The following is a 19,739-nucleotide window of genomic DNA, read 5'->3' as shown; positions in this document are numbered from 1 at the left end:
ATTAATTGTGCAAATTTGCTGAAGTGATAGAGACATTTTCATTTATTGCAAGAAATTTTCATGGAGGATTTAGAAATACTATTAAGTTCCTCAGAAATTACAAATAATGATAAAAATTGATAAAATGTGGTTTCTGCTGCATGAATTTCCTACTAGAAGATACATGTGTGCCAGTGAGCTTCAATAAACAAGAAAGCAAGGCAGAGAGGGTCACTTCTTGGTTTTATTACTTTAGAAAAGCAATAATAAACGCATTATTTGTTCACATAAATAACATCTTTATCATTAAAAATAACTATACTTTCTAAAATGAATTGAAAGAGTGCCTTTTTGTTTAGCAGTTTTGTAAATCTCTTTAATGGCCAGTTTAATAGAAAAGAGCTGGATTCTCCTACCTGCTTTTGTATTCAATCTGTTAAGATATGTTCTTTTGGTTGAAGCATATGAAGACAATTCCGCCTAACAAAGATATATATTTGGGAAAGGGTGGTGCATTTTAATAGCATTCTCAGATAACTGTGGATATTCTTCTTTGATACTATACCAAATCTTGACTAGCGGCAGTTTCTAAAAGTACTTGCAAGGTGGAATCTGAAAGCCCATCGATGAAGTTTCCATATTCTCTTACATTAAAATCCATCCCTCTGTTTTGCGCTGTGAATGGATCTTTTGCCCATGCATGATTTTGTAACACCTTGAACTGAACATTTGTGAAATACAGTTCCCTGAGTTATACTCACTTTTCAAATGTTGCCACATTATATACCAAATATATAAAAAAACACATATTCAACATAGACCCCACCTTATCATAAAAGTCTCTAAGTATTAAGGAAGCTGGAAAACTCATTGTAGTGGCTACGACAGGCTCACCTCTTTCATTTTTGAGCAAATGTCTACCAAACACCCACATCTCAATAATCACAGGAGGCATGTCAATTGTTCTTTCAAAAACAATGGTATTACATTGAAAAAAGTGGCTACTTCAGTTTGCCACCTGAGCAAGTGCACAAGTGTTTCTTCTTGAGACAACCAAGAGTATTTTGTTTGAAGCAGAAGTGCTCTGTGAATACTTACCATTTCATCACACAAAATATTTAAATATTAAAACCCTCAAAGGTTGAAATTTAATAAGATTAATAACTTTTACCACTTCCACATTCTTAACTGAAACTGGTTCTTTATTTTTATTTTTTTTTTGGCGGTACACGGGCTTCTCAGTGTTGTGGCCTCTCCCGTTGCGGAGCACAGGCTCCGGACGCGCAGGCTCAGCGGCCATGGCTCACGGGCCCAGCTGCTCCGCAGCATGCGGGATCTTCCCGGACCGGGGCATGAACCCGTGTCCCCTACATCAGCAGGCGGACTCTCAACCACTGCGCCACCAGGGAAGCCCGGCTGTTTATTTTTAAACAGTGAAAATGTGGTGATGAAGAATATGAAAATTTGGTATCCCTGCCTTCATTTGTGCTAAGGCATCTCTATTCAGTATTGCTTTTGCAGCATCAGTGCAAATATCAATACTGTGAAAAAGGCAAATAAAGTCTTTGAATGGTATTTAGAAGGTTTGACCCCATGGATTTCCTAAGAGTATCTAAGAGACCCCTAGCGGGGTATGGAGCACACTTTGAGCACCCTGCACAAGCTCAAAACCCTTTCTTGAGCTCTAGACCCATATGTTCAAGGGTCCAGTAGATGTCTTATAGGCACTGCTCTTTCAAGGATCTTAACTGATTATTGGTCATATTTCTTCCTTTTCCCTCAAGCTGTTCCTCTTTCATTTCCTGTCTCTGACACCATCATTACACAAATCACTCAAGCTAAAGACCTGGGAGTCACTCTTGATTGTTTTTCTCTGTAACCCTTTATATCTAATTAGTCACCAAGTCTGATCTCTTACATTTATTCATTTCTGTCCAACACTATTAAGATTGAGTTAGTTCAAGCCTTTAGCATCTCAAAAAACTGCCCTATAACCAGTTTTCTTCCCCTAATCTCCTTCTCCTCCTATGCATCCTCTACTCTCCTACTAAAGTTAGCCTTTGAAAAAGCAAATTCTGATGATGCAATATGGAGAAACAGAGGCTCTGCGTCACACATACTGACCTTAATTCCTCCTCTGCCACTTCTCAGCTGAGTGACCTTGGCAAATTACTCAAGCTCTCTCTGTTATACTTTTGCCTTTGTAAAAGACAAAATTAGTAAAAGTATTTATCACATATGGTTGCAAAGACAGAATGAGATAATTCACACAGAATGTTATCTAGATGAATTCATAAGAGTGTTATCACATAGCCTGACATCTAGCGATAGCAATAAATGTTAAGGATTATTATTTTGTCAATTCCCTCCTTAAAATTCTCCCAATTTTATTGTAAACATTATCCGACATGTCTTTCTCACTTCTAGACTATGATCTCCTTGAAGTTAGAAACTTTACCTTATCTTCACTTTATCCCAGGGCACAGCACAGCGTTTGAAACATAGTTGATGCTTAATAATTATCAGTTAATGACTGCAAAGTGTTCTCTGAATTATCCACAAGTGTAGACTTTGAATTTTTTGTCTTATGTCTCAATTCTTGAAGATTCTACCTAATTACCAGATGAAAATATACTGTAATATATAAACACATACAAGCTAAGTTATATACTAGGATTGACCTGCTGACATATTGTCCTCAATTGGCAAAATCCTAAGCCATTTTTAAAACACGTCTTCTAAAAACTTGTAAAAGCAAGTCTTAACATGTCCATTGATGGGCTTGAGGAAGGGTAAGGTGGGTCTATACAACTCATTAAATTATATGTAATTTTTAGAGAATATCATGTATGCATGTTGGAGGGAAGAATGCATTTTGCTTTCTTCACATTCTCAAATGAGATCTGTTATCCAGACAAGGTGAATAACCACTGATACAAAAGATGACAGAGAATATGGTACCAGGAGTTGGCTGGGTTCATGGCAGACAGGTGGAGATATATTTTTCAGCATGAAACTTTTTGGAATATGTCAGATCATACAATGAAGACAACTACCTACCAAGTGTATATTCATCTAAACTTTGAAAATAAAAGTCATGAAATCCACAACCCTGAATGCAAGTACCTGACCTCTAACCAATAAATAAGATCATTAAATCACAGTGTCAATGTTGCTACATGCTTCACGGTCTACCTTGTGTTTGTTGCCAACACTGCAGGGGGCTTAGAGAGAGTCTGTGATAATGATAATCTTGGATTTTGTTTGTGTGTGTGTGTGTATGTGTATATGCATCCTCCCAATTTTTTAGGTAATCCAATTTAAACTAATGAGTAAATTTTTAAAAGTAACATATGATACATAATATATATAACATGATATGTACTATGAATATACATTAAAAACATATGTAACACAAAATGTAAACTGTAATATGCAACATAAAATAAAGTTTATATGATATGTAATGTATAATACAGAAAAATGTTTTCTACAAAATTCTGGCTTTTCCATCATAATAGAATAATTTGCATATTTGTAGCTAATTCACAAGATTTTTATATAAAATATAATTTGAAGCCATTACTCTCTAAAGTAATGAAAAGCCATTTTTTAAAATAACTACATTTAAATATCTTTACAACAACATTTACTAGGGATATACCAGTTTAAGATAGATTTTTCTTTGATTCATTTTGGCAGTGTTACAAATTTATGTGATTTAACAGTTAAATACACAGAGTGGACCTGGGTGTATATTGCTTAAACCAGTATTTGTCAAAATATAAGTATGATTGGGACCACAATTTAGGACTTGACAATTAATTTTACTTGCAGTATATGTTAAAAAGGTGTTCAGCTACAGGCTATCATGTGAATAGAAATCTGTCCCTAAGTTGAAATTTCCGAAGGAGTTGAGGTAAGAAATAACATGGACATATTATAAGCATAAACATTCTGAAGTCAAACACACTGATTAAAAATTCACAGGATTGTCTCTAAATTATCTAATAAAATAGTCATCATGCTGAAATAATCATTATCAACTTTTCTACCTTTATTATCTGTTCTTGTCTGCTTCAGAAAAATTAGAAAATTAAATGCAAAATCTTTCCATTACTGCACTGTTAAAGCTGTAAATTTAAAAACAAATCAGACTTTCACCAATGGACAGATCATCCAAAATGAAAATAAATAAGGAAAGACAAGCTTTAAATGATACATTAAACAAGATGGACTTAGTTGATATTTATAGGACATTCCATCCAAAAACAACAGAATACACATTCTTCTCAAGTGCTCCTGGAACATTCTCCAGGATAGATCATATGTTGGGTCACAAATCAAGCCTTGGTAAATTTAAGAAAATTGAAATCGTATCAAGTATCTTTTCCGACCACAACGCTGTGAGACTAGATATCAATTACAGGAAAAAATCTGTAAGAAATATAAACACATGGAGGCTAAACAACACATTACTTAATAACCAAGAGATCACTGAGGAAATCAAAAAATACCTAGAAACAAATGACAATGAAAACATGATGACCCAAAACCTATGGGATGTAGCAAAAGCAGTTCTAAGAGGGAAGTATATAGCAATACAATCCTACCTTAAGAAACAAGAAACATCTTAAATAAACAACCTAAACTTACACCTAAAGCAATCAGAGAAAGAAGAACAAAAGAACCCCAAAGTTAGCAGAAGGAAAGAAATCATAAAGATCAAATCAGAAATACATGAAAAAGAAATGAAGGAAATGATACCAAAGATCAATAAAACTAAAAGCTGGTTCTTGGAGAAGATAAACAAAATTGATAAACCATTAGCCAGACTCATCAAGAAAAAAAGGGAGAAGACTCAAATCAATAGAATTAGAAATGAGAAAGGAGAAGTAAAAACTGACACTGCAGAAATACAGAGGATCATGAGAGATTACTACAAGCAACTCTATGCCAATAAAATGGACAAACTGGAAGAAATGGACAAATTCTTAGAAATGCACAACCTTCTGAGACTGAACCAGGAAGAAATAGAAAATATGAACAGACCAATCACAAGCACTGAAATGGAAACTGTGATTAAAAATCTTCCAACAAACAAAAGCCCAGGACCAGATGGCTTCACAGGCGAATTCTACCAAACAAACAAATATCCTTCTCAAACTCTTCCAAAATATAGCAGACGGAGGAACACTCCCAAACTCATTCTATGAGGCCACCACCACCCTGATACCAAAACCAGACAAAGATGTCACAAAGAAAGAAAACTATAGGCCAGTATCACTGATAAACATAGATGTGAAAATCCTCAACAAAATACTAGCAAACAGAATCCAACAGCACATTAAAAGGATCATACACTATGATCAAGTGGGGTTTTTATCCCAGGAATGCAAGGATTCTTCAATATACGCAAATCAATCAACATGATACACCATATTAACAAATTGAAGGAGAAAAACCATATGATCATCTCAATAGATGCAGAGAAAGCTTTTGACAAAATTCAACACCCATTTATGATAAAAAAAAACCTTCAGAAAGTGGGCATAGAGGGAACTTTCCTCAACATAATAAAGGCCATATACGACAAACCCACAGCCAACATCCTTCTGAATGGTGAAAAAGTGAAACCATTTCCACTAAGATCAGGAACAAGACAAGGTTGCCCACTCTCACCACTATCATTCAAAATAGTTTGGAAGTTTTAGCCACAGCAATCAGAGAAGAAAAAGAAATAAAAGGAATCCAAATCAGAAAAGAAGAAGTAAAGCTGTCACTGTTTGCAGATGACACGATACCATACATAGAGAATCTTAAAGATGCTACCAGAAAACTAGTAGAGCTAATCAATGAATTTGGTAAAGTAGAAGGATACAAAATTAATGCACAGAAATCTCTTGCATTCCTAAACACCAATGATGAAAAATCTGAAAGTGAAATTAAGAAAATACTCCCATTTACCACTGCAACAAAAAGAATAAAATATCTAGGAATAAACCTACCTAAGGAGACAAAAGACCTGTATGCAGAAAATTATAAGACACTGATGAAAGAAATTAAAGATGATATAAATAGATGGAGAGATATAATATGTTCTTGGATTGGAAGAATCAACATTGTGAAAAGGACTCTACTACTCAAAGCAATCTACAGATTCAGTGCAATCCCTATCAAACTACCATTGGCATTTTTCACAGAACTAGAACAAAAAATTTCACAATTTGTATGGAAACACAAAAGACCCCAAATAGCCAAAGCAAACTTGAGAAAGAAAAACGGAGTTGGAGGAATCAGGCTCCCTCACTTCAGACTATACTACAAATCTACAGTAATCAAGACAGTATGGTGCTGGCACAGAAACAGAAATATAGATCAATGGAACAGGATAGAAAGCCCAGAGATAAACCCACGCACATATGGTCACCTTATCTTTGATAAAGGAGGCAAGAATATACAATGGAGAAAAGACAGCCTCTTCAATAAGTGGTGCTGGGAAAACTGGACGGTTACATGTAAAAGAATGATATTAGAACACTCCCTAACACCACACACAAAAATAAACTCAAAATGGATTAAAGACCTAAATGTAAGGCCAGACACCATCAAACTCTTAGAGGAAAACATAGGCAGAACAGTCTATGACATAAATCACAGCAAGATCCTTTTTGACCCACCTCCTGGAGAAATGGAAATAAAAACAAAAATAAACAAATGGGACCTAATGAAACTTAAAAGCTTTCGCACAGCAAAGGAAACCATAAACAAGATGGAAAGAGAACCCTCAGAATGGGAGAAAATATTTGCAAATGAAGCAACTGACAAAGGATTAATCTCCAAAATTTATAAGCAGTTCATACAGCTCAATATCAAAAAAACAAAAAACCCAATCCAAAAATGGGCAGAAGACCTAAATAGACATTTATCCAAAGAAGATATACAGATTGCCAACAAACACATGAAAGGATGCTCAACATCACTAATCATTAGGGAAATGCAAATCAAAACTACAATGAGGTATCATCTCACACCGGTCAGAATGGCCATCATCAGAAAATCTACAAACAAGGGCTTCCCTGGTGGTGCAGTGGTTGAGAGTCCGCCTGCCAATGCAGGGGACACGGGTTCGTGCCCCAGTCCGGGAAGATCCCACATGCCGCGGAGCGGCTGGGCCCGTGAACCATAGCCGCTGAGCCTGCGCGTCTGGAGCCTGTGCTCCGCAACGGGAGAGGCCACAACAGTGAGAGGCCCGCGTACCGCAAAAAAAAAAAAAAAAAAAATCTAGAAACAATAAATGCTGGAGAGAGTGTGGAGAAAAGAGAACTCTCTTGCACTGTTGGTGGGAATGGAAATTGATACAGCCACTATAGAGAACGGTATGGAGGTTCCTTAAAAAAATTAAAAATAGAACTGCCATAGACACATCAATCCCACTACTGGGCATATACCCTGAGAAAACCATAATTCAAAAACAGTCATGTACCAAAATGTTCATTGCAGCTCTATTTACAATAGCCAGGACATGGAAGCAACCGAAGTGTCCATCAACAGATGAATGGATAAAGATGTGGCACATATATACAATGGAATATTACTCAGCCATAAAAGGGAACGAAACTGAGTTATCTGTAGTGAGGTGGATGGACCTAGAGACTGTCATTCAGAGTTAAGTAAGTCAGAAAGAGAAAAACAAATACTGTATGCTAACACATATATATGGAATCTAAAAAAAAAAAGTGGCCATGAAGAACCTAGGGGCAAGATGGGAATAAAGACACAGACCTACTAGAGAATGGACTTGAGGATAGGGGCAGGGGGAAGGGTAGGCTGTGACAGAGTGAGAGAGTGGCATTGACATATATACAGTACCAAACGTAAAATAGATAACTAGTGGGAAGCAGCCACATAGCACAGGGAGGGAGATCAGCTCGGTGCTTTGTGACAGCCTGGAGGGGTGGGATAGAGAGGGTGGGAGGGAGGGAGATGCCAGAGCGAAGATATATGGGGACATATGTATATGTATAACTGATTCACTTTGTTATAAAGCAGAAACTAACACACCATTGTAAAGCAATTATACTCCAATAAAGATGTTAAAAAAAAGATAAAAACAAATCAGAGAATATGAAAGTTAAGATCCTCTTAGTAACATTAACTTGTCCGACATTGATTATATATAATTCCACTATTGCTGGTTAGTGTTCTAAGTGTACACTTTATTATAAGGCATAAGAAATGTAAAGAAATTAATGCTGTTATTAAAACTCTGACTTTTCACTCCCTTGAGTTATGAAGGTTGAAATCTGCAATCTTAACATTGTATTAGCATAAGATTCTGCAATTTAATGAAACAAACTGGTTGAGAAAATGAACTATGCTCACTCAATGAAAATGCTGTCTGTGTTCTTGAATGGAACACTTAGAGCACCTCATTTAATGGTAACAGATGAAAACTTTAATAACTTAGTAGTTTTTATAAACACTGATAAAGTTACCTCATAAAACGATATTATTGTATATACCTACAAAATCTGTAAAATAATGTTATATGAAGTTATCAAAATTCTTATCCATTAAATAATGGAGACAAATTCATATACAGTATAGTGTTATCTACCTGTCAAATATGTAATTAATTCAATTACTGTTATTGCATTTGTAAAGGAACTAAAAAAGCACTTGATAGAAGGAATAATAAATAACATTACGATCCCATTGTTCTTATGAAGTTTGTAAAGAACTACAGACTAAAAGGAATGAAAGATAGAAAAACAAACATAAATGATAAGTAAACTTTAAAATAAAAAAATAATAAAATAAAATTAAACCCCCCAAGAGGGCCAGAGTCTTTGCAGGGTTTGTTCAGTGACACATAAAGTGTATAGAACAGTATCTGGGCTGTAATAGCTGCACAGAAACATTTGTTGAATAAATTAACTTGGATGGTATCTTCAATAATACAGAAGTTCAAAAGCTCCTCTTTATAGGTAGTAAGAGTCCTTGAGAAAGGTTTAACAGCAGGGCAAATTTGAGTAACCAGCATAGCAACTATGCACTCCAAAAAAAAAAAAAAAGACCAGCAAAGTCAAGTATTTCCACAATGAAAATCCATCCAAGGATATTATCTGAGACTAGTGGCTGCACTTCAGGCTATTTTACTCATAGTTACCTCATGGGGATAAACATCGAAGGTAGGTGCATTAAATTCAGAAAGACACTATTAAAATGATCACATTCCCTTGGAAAGCATCATGTGTGTGGGGTGGGGGAGTAGCTCATACATGATATGGTGATGGTGGTGTTGGTGATGATGGTGGTGATGATGATGGTCTCATATTTCTCACATCACTTGAGATGTTCATCTAATTAATCCCTGAGAAGCATCAGGAAAGCGTGGTGAGTCTTCCTTAGGTGGATGCAAAAGGACAAAATTAAATATCTTAAGAGGATTGAGAAAGAGGTAATGGCAAGTAGTATAAGCCTCCCATAAATGGGAGACATGGGGAGATGTTAACAGAGTGGAATGATACCCATTCTAGAGTGGGTCAATTAAAATTATTCTTTGGAACCTATAGCACAAATATATATGTCAACTTGTTTATTCACATATTCAACAAATATTTATTGAGTATCTGGTATATTATTATGGGCCCTCTAGGAAGGCGACACATGTTCAAGTCCTGTGATATGCCGATATGCCAGTGATATGCCGATGAGTAAGGCATAGCATCTGCCTTCTAAGGATATTATAATAAACTACAGGAATTAAGAAGCAACAGTCAAAACACATAAAGTTAGAAATGTACAATCTTATATTTCTAAAAAGTACAGATATGATTAATCCCTAAACATACCTTTAATAATGGCTAAAGCACATCTATTAAGGTGCAGCAAGATAGGACCCTTTCACTTTGGTCTTTCATATTCTTTGTTAGAAAGAATGCTGGATCTAGGAGACTGCATTTACTCACAATGAGCTTGTGAGGTATGTTTTGATCAGGTTTTATGGAGGATAGAGCAGGCTGGCTGCTCTGATCTCTGTTTATTTCAGAGGAACTATGTCTCAGCTGCCTTGCATGTACAAAAATGGTTAGTGCTAAACTCCTGACTCAGATAAGACCTGACCTTTGTCTCGCAAGATATATATTATCTTTGTCAAGGCACATGAGCCCACTTTGTTTGGTTCTAAATTGATAGCCTTTTCAATCTTTTAATATCATTTGAACAACAAAATAATCATTAGAGGCTTTAGTAACACAATCAGCAATGGCTTCTTAAAGTTCGATTCAGAAAGACCTCCAAGAGCTGCCAGCATCCCCAGAAGCCATGCCTCTGTTAGCCCTTTTAGGGAGGTGTCTTAGTCTGTTCAGGCTGCTATAACAAAATACCACAGACTGGCTTATTACAACAAAAATTTATTTCTCACAGTTCACTCGTTATCTGGTGAGAGCCTGCCTTCTGGTTCAGAGAGGGCACCTTCTAGATGTAACCTCACGTGGTGGAAGGGGCAAACTAGTGTTTGGGGGTATCTTTTTATAAGGGCTCTACCATCAAGACCTAATCACCTTCCAAATGCCCCACCTCCTAATGTCAATCCCCTTGAGAGTTAGGATTCCAACAAAGGAATTCTGTGAGGGGACACAAACATTCAGTCCGTAACAGGAGGAAAACTGTGGCCAGACTCATCTGTAACAATCAGTTCATTCTGTAGAATGGTGGTTTGTAGGACACCTGAGAGAAATCTTCACCATATTTGAAATCAAAGAGGCAGCATTATAGTGTTCAATAATTTCCTATTTATCTTCATCTAGAAAATGTACTTTTTAGTGTCAAACATGAGAGCTTCCTTCTTGAGCTTACTCAGCTCCTTAATGCAGTTGCTGCTGAGTTTGCAAATCCACATAAGTGAAGGGCCCAGAGGCAGAAGTTAAAAAGCTGGGTAAGAATGAGGCCTCTTTGTCTTCATAACTGTATATACACAGCCCAAAACCTGTTAGGACTACTTGAGTATTTGAAGGGCTGGAAGACCCTGATAATGAGTTTAAGAACTATTTATTGGAAGGCCAAAAAAAGGCTTGGAAAATCTTCAAAGCAACAGATCATATAGATGCTAGTTAACATTTTTTAGTTTAAACCCTCTTAGAAGCAACTTATTCAGAACAACATAAAGATCTGGACTTAACTACTTGGGTAAATGTCGTTCATACTACAGTTTCAATGAAAAATAGTTATGGGACACTGAAGGCCACAAACATATTTCATCCAGTTTTATTTCCTCACATTTCCCCATTGAACTATGTCTTTGAGGGAAAGAACTATGTGGGAAATAACCTCTCATATCCTCCTCTTTTCCAGAGCAGAGCAAAAATAGCACTTAGCATGTACAACAGAAATGACAGCTCTTATTAATAATGCTCATATCAGTCAGTGAAATATCTAAAAGAAGTTTCTCTCACATTTTCATCAAGACAGTGTGCTAGATTACATAATAGAGAGACCAAGGCACCAGTCAGGCAGGAGAAGTATAAAGAAATTTAGCAAGAGAAAGACAGAAACAGAGAAGAAGAGAGATTGAGAAAGAGAGACGAGAAAAAGAGAGATAAAGGCAGAAAATTCTGAAGAAACTACTTACTTTCATAATAAATATACATTTTTCTCATATTTGGAAAAGTCAAAATTTTACAGTTGAAATTGTCTTTTCATTTTTATTAGATATGGCATGGGACAACATAGTCTGTTCTGGGTTTATGGACTTGAAAGCCATAATCTCAGCCTTGTCAAGATAAGCATTAACGACTAATATTTTAAAATAGAATTAATTAGTGACTCACACTCTCATTTTCCTTCCAGGACAAAGACTCTCCTTCCCTATTCCACTAACATCTCAGCTGCTGGATTTCCTCTGATTTTTTTCAAAAAACATTTTGAGTGACACAATCAACAGAGTGAAAAGGCAACCTAAAGAATGGTGGAAAATATTTGCAAATCATATATCTAAAAGCTGTTAATATTTAGAATATATAGAGAACTAAAACCAACAACAAAAACCCTAAATAACTCAATTAAAAAATGGGCAAAGAACTTGAATAGACATTTTTTTCACCGAATATTATAAATATGAAAACATGGAGCATATGAAAACATGCTCAACATCACTAATTGTTGGAAAAATGCAAATCAAAACCACAATGAGATACCACTTATACCCGTCAGGATGGCTATGATCAGAAAAACATAAAATAATCAATGTTAGGGAGAATGTGGAGAAATTGGAACTCTTCTGCACTGCTGGTGGAAATGTAAAATGGTGCAGCCACTATGGAAAACAGTATAGTGATTCTTCAAAAAGTTAAAAATAGAATTACCATATATTCAGCAATTCCATTTCTGGGTGTATATCCAAATGAACTGAAAGTAGGGTCTCTAAGAGATATCTGTACACGTATGTTCATAGCAGCAATATTCATAACAGTTAAAAGGTAGAAATGTCCATGGATGTATGAATGGTTATATAAAATGTGGTATATACATACAATAGAATATTATTCACCCTTTAAAGGAAGGAGATTCTGACCACATGGCTGAACTTCGAGGACATCATGCTAAGAGAAATAAGCCAATTAAAAAATATTTTATGGGGCTTCCCTGGTGGCACAGTGGTTGAGAGTCCGCCTGCCGAAGCAGGGGACACAGGTTCGCGCCCCGGTCCGGGAAGATCCCACATGCCGCGGAGCAGCTGGGCCCGTGAGCCATGGCCGCTGAGCCTGCGCGTCCGGAGCCTGTGCTCCGCAACCAGAGAGGCCACAACAGTGAGAGGCCCGTGTACTGCAAAAAAAAAAAAAAAATTGTATGATTCCACTAACACAAGAGACCTAGAATAGTCAAATTCATAGAAAGTAGAATGATGGTTACTACGGAACGGAGGAGAGGAAAACTGGGAGTTGTTGTTGTTTAAATTTTTTTAATTTAATTAATTTTTTTATACAGCAGGTTCTTATTAGTTATCTGTTTTATACATATTAGTGTATATACATCACTCCCAATCTCCCAATTCATCCCACCACCACCACCCCCCTGCCACTTTCCCCCACTGGTGTCCATAAGTTTGTTCTCTATATGTGTCTCTATTTCTGCCCTGCAAACTGGTTCATCTGTACAATTTTTCTAGATTCCACATATACGTGTTAATATACATTTGTTTTTCTCTTTCTGACTTACATCACTCTGTATGACAGTCTCTAGATCCATCCACATCTCTACAAATGACCCAATTTCATTCCTTTTTATGGCTGAGTAATATTCCATTGTATATATGTACCACATCTTCTTTATCCATTCGTCTATCGATGGGCATTTAGGGGGAGTTATTTAATAGATATAGAGTTTGTTGTGCAAGATGAAAAGGTTCTGGAGATTGGCTGCACAATAATTTAAATATATTTAACAATACTGAATTACACACTTAAAAATGGTTAAGATGATAAATTTAATGTAATATGTATTCTACCACAATTAAAAATAATCCAGACTTTAGTAAAAAAAAAAATTTGTAATGTCTCAATCTTACAACTTATGTGGCAGAAAAGCATACTGCCAGGTGAAAAATATATGACCAATTATGTTCAAATAGGGTCGAAGGGATCAATCAAATGCTCATTCCTCAAATTTTAGTACTTTTTTTTTTTTTTTTTTTTTTTTTTTGTGCTCCGGACGCGCAGGCTCAGCGGCCATGGCTCACGGGCCCAGCCGCTCCGCGGCATGTGGGATCTTCCCAAACCGGGGCACGAACCCGTGTTCCCTGCATCAGCAGGCGGACTCTCAACCACTGCGCCACCAGGGAAGCCCCTCTTTAGTACTTTTTATCCAGCCAGTTATCCTAAGTTTTAAGCATCTGAACTATACTGTTTTGGTTCTCCAAAGAGTCTCTCAGAAATAGCTGCATAAAATTATGCATTTTTTAAGAGAAAGTTCTGCTCATTTCTCTTTTAATCTTTGATCTATTCATACTTTAAGATCAATTCAACATTTCTTACCCTGTGGGGGGTCTTCTCTCTCTGACTGTGCTGAACACTCTTTCCTGTGGGCTACCATTATGGCTTACAAGTAACTCATTTATTGAATTTACTGCCCAATTACCTTTTTCCTATCTGTGAGCTCCTTAAGGGTAAGCATGCTTCCTCTTCATCTATGTGTCCCAAGAACTCAGCAGAGAGCCAGGCAAGAAATAAAAGCTTAGTATTTATTTATGGGATAATGGTGAAGCTAACTCTTGTAAAACCATCTTATTAAATAATTGAGAAATTAGTTCCTCTTAGAGATCAGAACTATGGGGGGATAAAAGCCCACTTGTTCCTTCATCTTACTAAATATTATTTTACCAAAAAATAAAATATAATTTTGTTTTTCTTTTTTGATTTGAATATCAAGAAACTAAATGCCAAAAGTTTGTCCTAAATAAAAGTTTACCCCTAGCATTAGTAAACTAGTATGAGTAATCTGGTATTATTACACCAATACCCCATCCTCTCTTATCCTTGCATCCATGCTACTGTAACATTATCTTGTTATAAACTATCTCAAGTCTATTTCGGAAGGAAGTGAGATATGATTAAAATATGTAAAATATGCAATATAAAGCTAAATATGAAGGTGCTGCTTCAAAGTTGTCTTTAGTTTCTTTGTTCCATGAATAATGTCTCCCACATTTCCGTAGAATCCTAAACAGCTGCACTCTCATTACTGCAATATCTGTTCTTATATGCTTTATCTTGTCTGGTTCAGTTCTGAGTAGGCGGTATAGTCTGTTCTCCATAATTTGTTTTCTAATGTATATCCACTTGTGTGTCACATTAGTTATTCTAGTTTTCCTTAAACTGCAGCTAAATTAAGCTATTTTTCAAAGTAATACGACAACCTAATGAAGACCCTTTCTATGTAAGATATGCACACTTTAGTTGGTATAATTAAGACAACAGAAAATATGATTTCCTTCATAACAATCTTAAACTGTAGAATTTAGGAGATCTGTATCTAGATTTAGATTTAGGATAAACTGTGATGCTTTAGAAAAGTCTTTTGACGCCTTAGGACTCGATTACCTCAAAAGTTCTTTCCAAGTCTAAAATTATGGATCTATCAGTATCAGTAATGTCTAGAATGATAGTTGAGGTTCTAAGCCCTTGCCTGGAAATAAGCATAAGTACTCAACAGTTTATACAATGCTTTCTATAAAAAGAAGCTACCCTGAATATCATGTTAAAATACTTCTTTATTCAGATTAACATAAAATAAAAAATTCGAACTGTAGAATGCCAGATTATGCTTGCATTTGCTATGAACTTCTCAAGTAAGTATATTGTCAACATTATACTACTTTCAATACAACATAATTGCAAATATGGCTTCTCAATAATCACACAATTTCTCATCTTGGTATCCAGTACGGACATTAGTCTGGTCCAACTTACATATCCAATCAATATATGAGGATATCTTATGCCTTAGTAATTAAAGCCAATTTCCCCCTCAGACTAATTTCATCGCTGAAATATACTGCAAGTTTATTCCTACTCTCACTGTTATTTGCTCCTTGAAAAACATATCAGACCCTTTCCTGACAAACCAAATACCCTGAGTTTTGCAAGGCCTACCTGGATCGTTCATATCTTCTGTGAAGCATTATCGGGCTATCTAGTACTCAGAGAGCTTAAAATGACCTATCCATTTTCTACATTTTTGTAGTACCACAGAATTCATCCCTAACTTCTAATTTAACACCTAGTAATACATCAACTCCAGAATAGAGCAGCTAGTTCATCCATAAGCACATATCCTCCTTCTTGCCACACGTTTAGACTGCATTGCCCAACCTCTTTGCATCTGGGTGAACCTTATGACTAGTTCCGGCCAATGCCATGTGGGCAAATACGACATTCAACTACTCTGATGCCTGGCCTATGAAACTTTTAAAATATTTCATGCACTTTCCTCCTTTGTACTTTTCTTCTGGCTGTACACAGAGGATTCAATAAGGACTATAAGCTTCTAGGTGATCACAAAGGTCCTAAGTACCTCCATGAATGAAGGGATGGAATGAAGCTCCTCCCTCTGCCCCAATATACAACTTTATATGGTACCCTTGTGTTTCTTGGGTCGTTTTTTACTTCCCTCATTGACCATAAATGACTGAGAATATACCTCAATGCTTTTTGGAATTCTGTATATAAGCAAATACAATTATTTAATAACATTCATTCAACATAAGCATTTTTTTTTTTTTTTTTGCGGTATGCGGGCCTCTCACTGTTGTGGCCTCTCGCGTTGTGGAGCACAGGCTCCGGACGCGCAGGCTCAGCGGCCATGGCTCACGGGCCGCTCCACGGCATGTGGGATCTTCCCGGACCGGGGCACGAACCCGTGTCCCCTGCATCAGCAGGCGGACTCTCAACCACTGAACCACCAGGGAAGCCCAACATGAGCATATTTTAATAGAAAATGCATATTGTCTTTAGATTTATACTCTCATCATTCAATAATATGCATTCCATATTCATAAAATATTCTAAATATTTAATTATTTTTAAAAATTGCATACTATTCAATGATCATGCTAATCATATATCTGTATAATTTTAAAAAGTAAAACAAAAAATTAACGCTTTAGTATTCACTATGAAAGAGAATAATGGCCAGATTTTCTTCTGATTGGTGTTCTCTGTAGGTGCTATAATAAGTAATATAAAGCTAGAAATTGAAAAAAGAAAATCTGTAAGAGTCCATGAACACATTCTCAAGTCACTGAAATAACACACAGTTGGTGTATGAATGAGTTCATGAATCATTTATCAGTGGTGACAGAAATAGAAATTATTTCCCTCAGAAGTCTATCTTTGTTACAGTACCCTGTAAATATGTTCAATATTTGAATCTCTACTTTTAGGGAGGGAACTAACATTAATTGAAGGCTTATTCTGTGCCAGGTGCTTTACATAAATCATTGTACTTACCCCTCACAACAACTCCTTGAGGTAGTTATTTTTATCCCCATTGCAGAGATGAAATACCTTAATGAAGAAAGAACGCAGCTCACAAATGGCTGAGCCCTGACTGGAACCCACACCTGCCTTATTCTTTCATATTTTTTCTCTCTAACACAGAATTCTCTCTAGCATCTCTCATCTATGTACTTTTTCACGACACTTTGTGTTTAAAGTACTTTACTTCTCTATTCCAAATATCAACATAAAAGTTCAACCAGTTATAATTATTTAGTGAGTGTCAACACTATGCTAGACAGAATAAAGTTTTAAAACTCATGTAAGAGTTTGCCGTTTATGAAAGGTCACATTGAAAGATGTCCACTTCCATTATAGATGATCCTTTCTATACCATTTTTCTCTTCTCCTCCCTGTAAATCCTGTTTTTTAATCTCCTGTCACCAGATTATATTGCTCATTTTCTTCATTGTTGAAGTCACTTAATAACCTTGCAATTAACTCCTCCAAGTTTCCCAAATATTTTAGCTCTGGCCTAACGGTCACTCTTTCCAACATGACTCCTTTTTTCTTTTTTTTTTTTTCAGGCAAGTCAGCTGACAGCTTTACTGCATTGGGGAAGTGGATAGATCGCTCAGGAGCTCTTGGTAGGGCGAGTCCGCTTTCTCTTCGCCATCACAGGCTTCTGGCGCGCAGGCCTGCCGGATGGCGGCCACGCGCAAACCCGGGCGGTACTTGTTCTTTCGGATCACGTGCCGGATGCTGCCGAGGGCGGCCCGGGCATTCTTGTTGATGGTGGTCCGCATGTTGGAAGTGGCTGCCTTTCGCTGACCGGATCTCCGCTTCATGACCACCACGACCCCTTTGCCGTCTGCCGCCAGCTCCATGCCCACAGTCCGGCGGTGAATGAACCTGTTGTACCGGAAGGAGCTGCAGGCCTTCAGGTTATTGGGCTCGGTGCTATACGTCTGCTTGTTCCTCTTGATCAAGAGGCTGGAGCAGTTCCGCATGATCATCCCTTGCAGATGTGCTGACATGGCGGCAGCTCCTCTCGTGGCGGCGGCCGGATACGCTCCAACATGACTCTTGATTTAATTGACAACTTCAATATATACATATATGATCCTTCCTGACATGTGGCCTCTTGCTTGCTTAATCTTCTTCCCTCTAAATATCTTGTCTTCCCTATTATCTCAGCCAATTAACTGCCTGGCCATTTCTAGACCTATTCATTGTTAGTAATGCCCATACTTTCACAATTCTGTTTCATGCAGCCTCAGTTCTCCGACCATCATCTCCTCTTTTTCCAGCTCATTTGCTGCAGTATCTCAACCTTAACAGTCATATGCCCACTGGGACCTTCAATCTATTGAAGGACACACATCTCAGTCCGTCAACTCCCTTCACTAGGCAAAATTACAATTCTGCTTGGATTTAAATCTCTTCAACACCTACACTTGTACAGCTAAATATGCATGTAGAAACACACAGCAACTCTGAATGATCTCACTTCAAAAATTCAATTTGAAAAAGTGTTGGAGGACTCTGAAGGCTGCCCACAATCATACTATATTTCACTAGTACATGTACTTTCCACTCTCCTTGAGGACGATTTCATACCTTCTCCTTTCTTCTTAAATTTCTAACACCTCCATCCTAATACTCCCAGTTGATGGCTTTGCTTTGTTTCCACTGAGAAAACTGAAGCAACTAGAAGGAATCTCCAGAAACTCTCACAGCGACATGTATTCACCCACAATTGAACCCGTATACTTTGCTTTCTCTCAAGTTTCTGGATAATGATTATTTACTCCTCTCTAAAACCTTCCCTTGTGCACTAAATACAATTTCCATCACCTATCCAAGAACTGCACAATGGAATTGATTCCCTTTTCTCTGCATTATTAATTTTTTATTATGTAGTAGAGAAAATCACCACCAGCAAAAATGTTATTTTTCTCCCATTTTAAAAGAATCATCTTTTAAACCCCGTTTCACCTACCAGCTATAACTGATTATCTTCTCCCTTCTGCAGCAAAATATCTTCAGATATTTGACTATACCCAGTAATATCAATTCCATTTCTCCTAATGCTCCTTAATCCTCGCCAGTCAGATTTGCCCCCTGATCATTACACCAAAACTATTCATGTCAAGATCACCAATTACCTCCAAATTGCTAAATCCAATGGTCACTTTTCAGTTCTTATCAACATCAAGTATATTGTCCTTGACATATTTTCTTCACTTTGCTTGCATGATACCACACTCTTGATTCTCTTCTAACAATATTATTTTTACATCTCAACCTTCTTTGTTGGTTTCTCCTCCTCTTCCAGACCTCTTAATGCTGGAGTTCCCTAGATCTCAGTCCTGTATTCTCTCCCTCTCCTCTGTCTGCATCCACTACACCGTGGCCTCAATCAGCATATACATTTTAATAACAGCAGCCATGTCACCCGAATTTAAACTTCTTTCCCAGACATGTTTTCTGAACTTCAAACTCCTATACACAACTGCCTACCTGCCAGATGCATTGAGTTGCCAAATAGATATCTCCCACTGACTTGGCCAAAACTGAACGTCTCATTCCCTTCCTCCTGCAAACCTATTCCACTCAGTCTGTTTTGTTTTTTCATTTAAATGGATGACCCATCCTTTCAGTTGCTTTCAGACAAAAATCTCGGCTTCATTCCAGATTTTTCCCTTCTCACATCCATATCCAATTTTTGGGAAATCCTGTTGTAATATCTTAAAATATATC

General features: G+C 36.9%; 2 protein-coding genes across 2 annotated transcripts in view; both read right to left on the bottom strand.

Moving 5' to 3' along the window:
- KCND2 (potassium voltage-gated channel subfamily D member 2) overlaps positions 1-19,739 on the bottom strand; it is a 471,838-nt gene that overhangs the window by 383,286 nt on the left and 68,813 nt on the right. The window lies entirely within an intron of this gene.
- LOC307191786 (large ribosomal subunit protein eL28-like) lies at positions 17,569-18,216 on the bottom strand. Its single transcript, XM_079931973.1, has one exon. The coding sequence runs from the start codon at positions 18,011-18,013 to the stop codon at positions 17,582-17,584; it is 432 nt and encodes a 143-aa protein (XP_079788099.1). The 5' UTR covers positions 18,014-18,216; the 3' UTR covers positions 17,569-17,581.

This window comes from Stenella coeruleoalba, assembly GCF_951394435.1.
Source record: "Stenella coeruleoalba genome assembly, chromosome: 9".
Lineage (NCBI taxonomy): Eukaryota > Metazoa > Chordata > Mammalia > Artiodactyla > Delphinidae > Stenella > Stenella coeruleoalba.
The sequence above is the reverse complement of the archived record's forward strand: the minus strand, read 5'-3'. Positions and strand labels throughout refer to the sequence as shown.

What these genes read in the sequence shown, in the direction of transcription:
- LOC307191786 (XM_079931973.1), bottom strand. Translation starts at nt 18,013, where the DNA reads ATGTCAGCACATCTGCAAGGGATGATCATGCGGAACTGCTCCAGCCTC.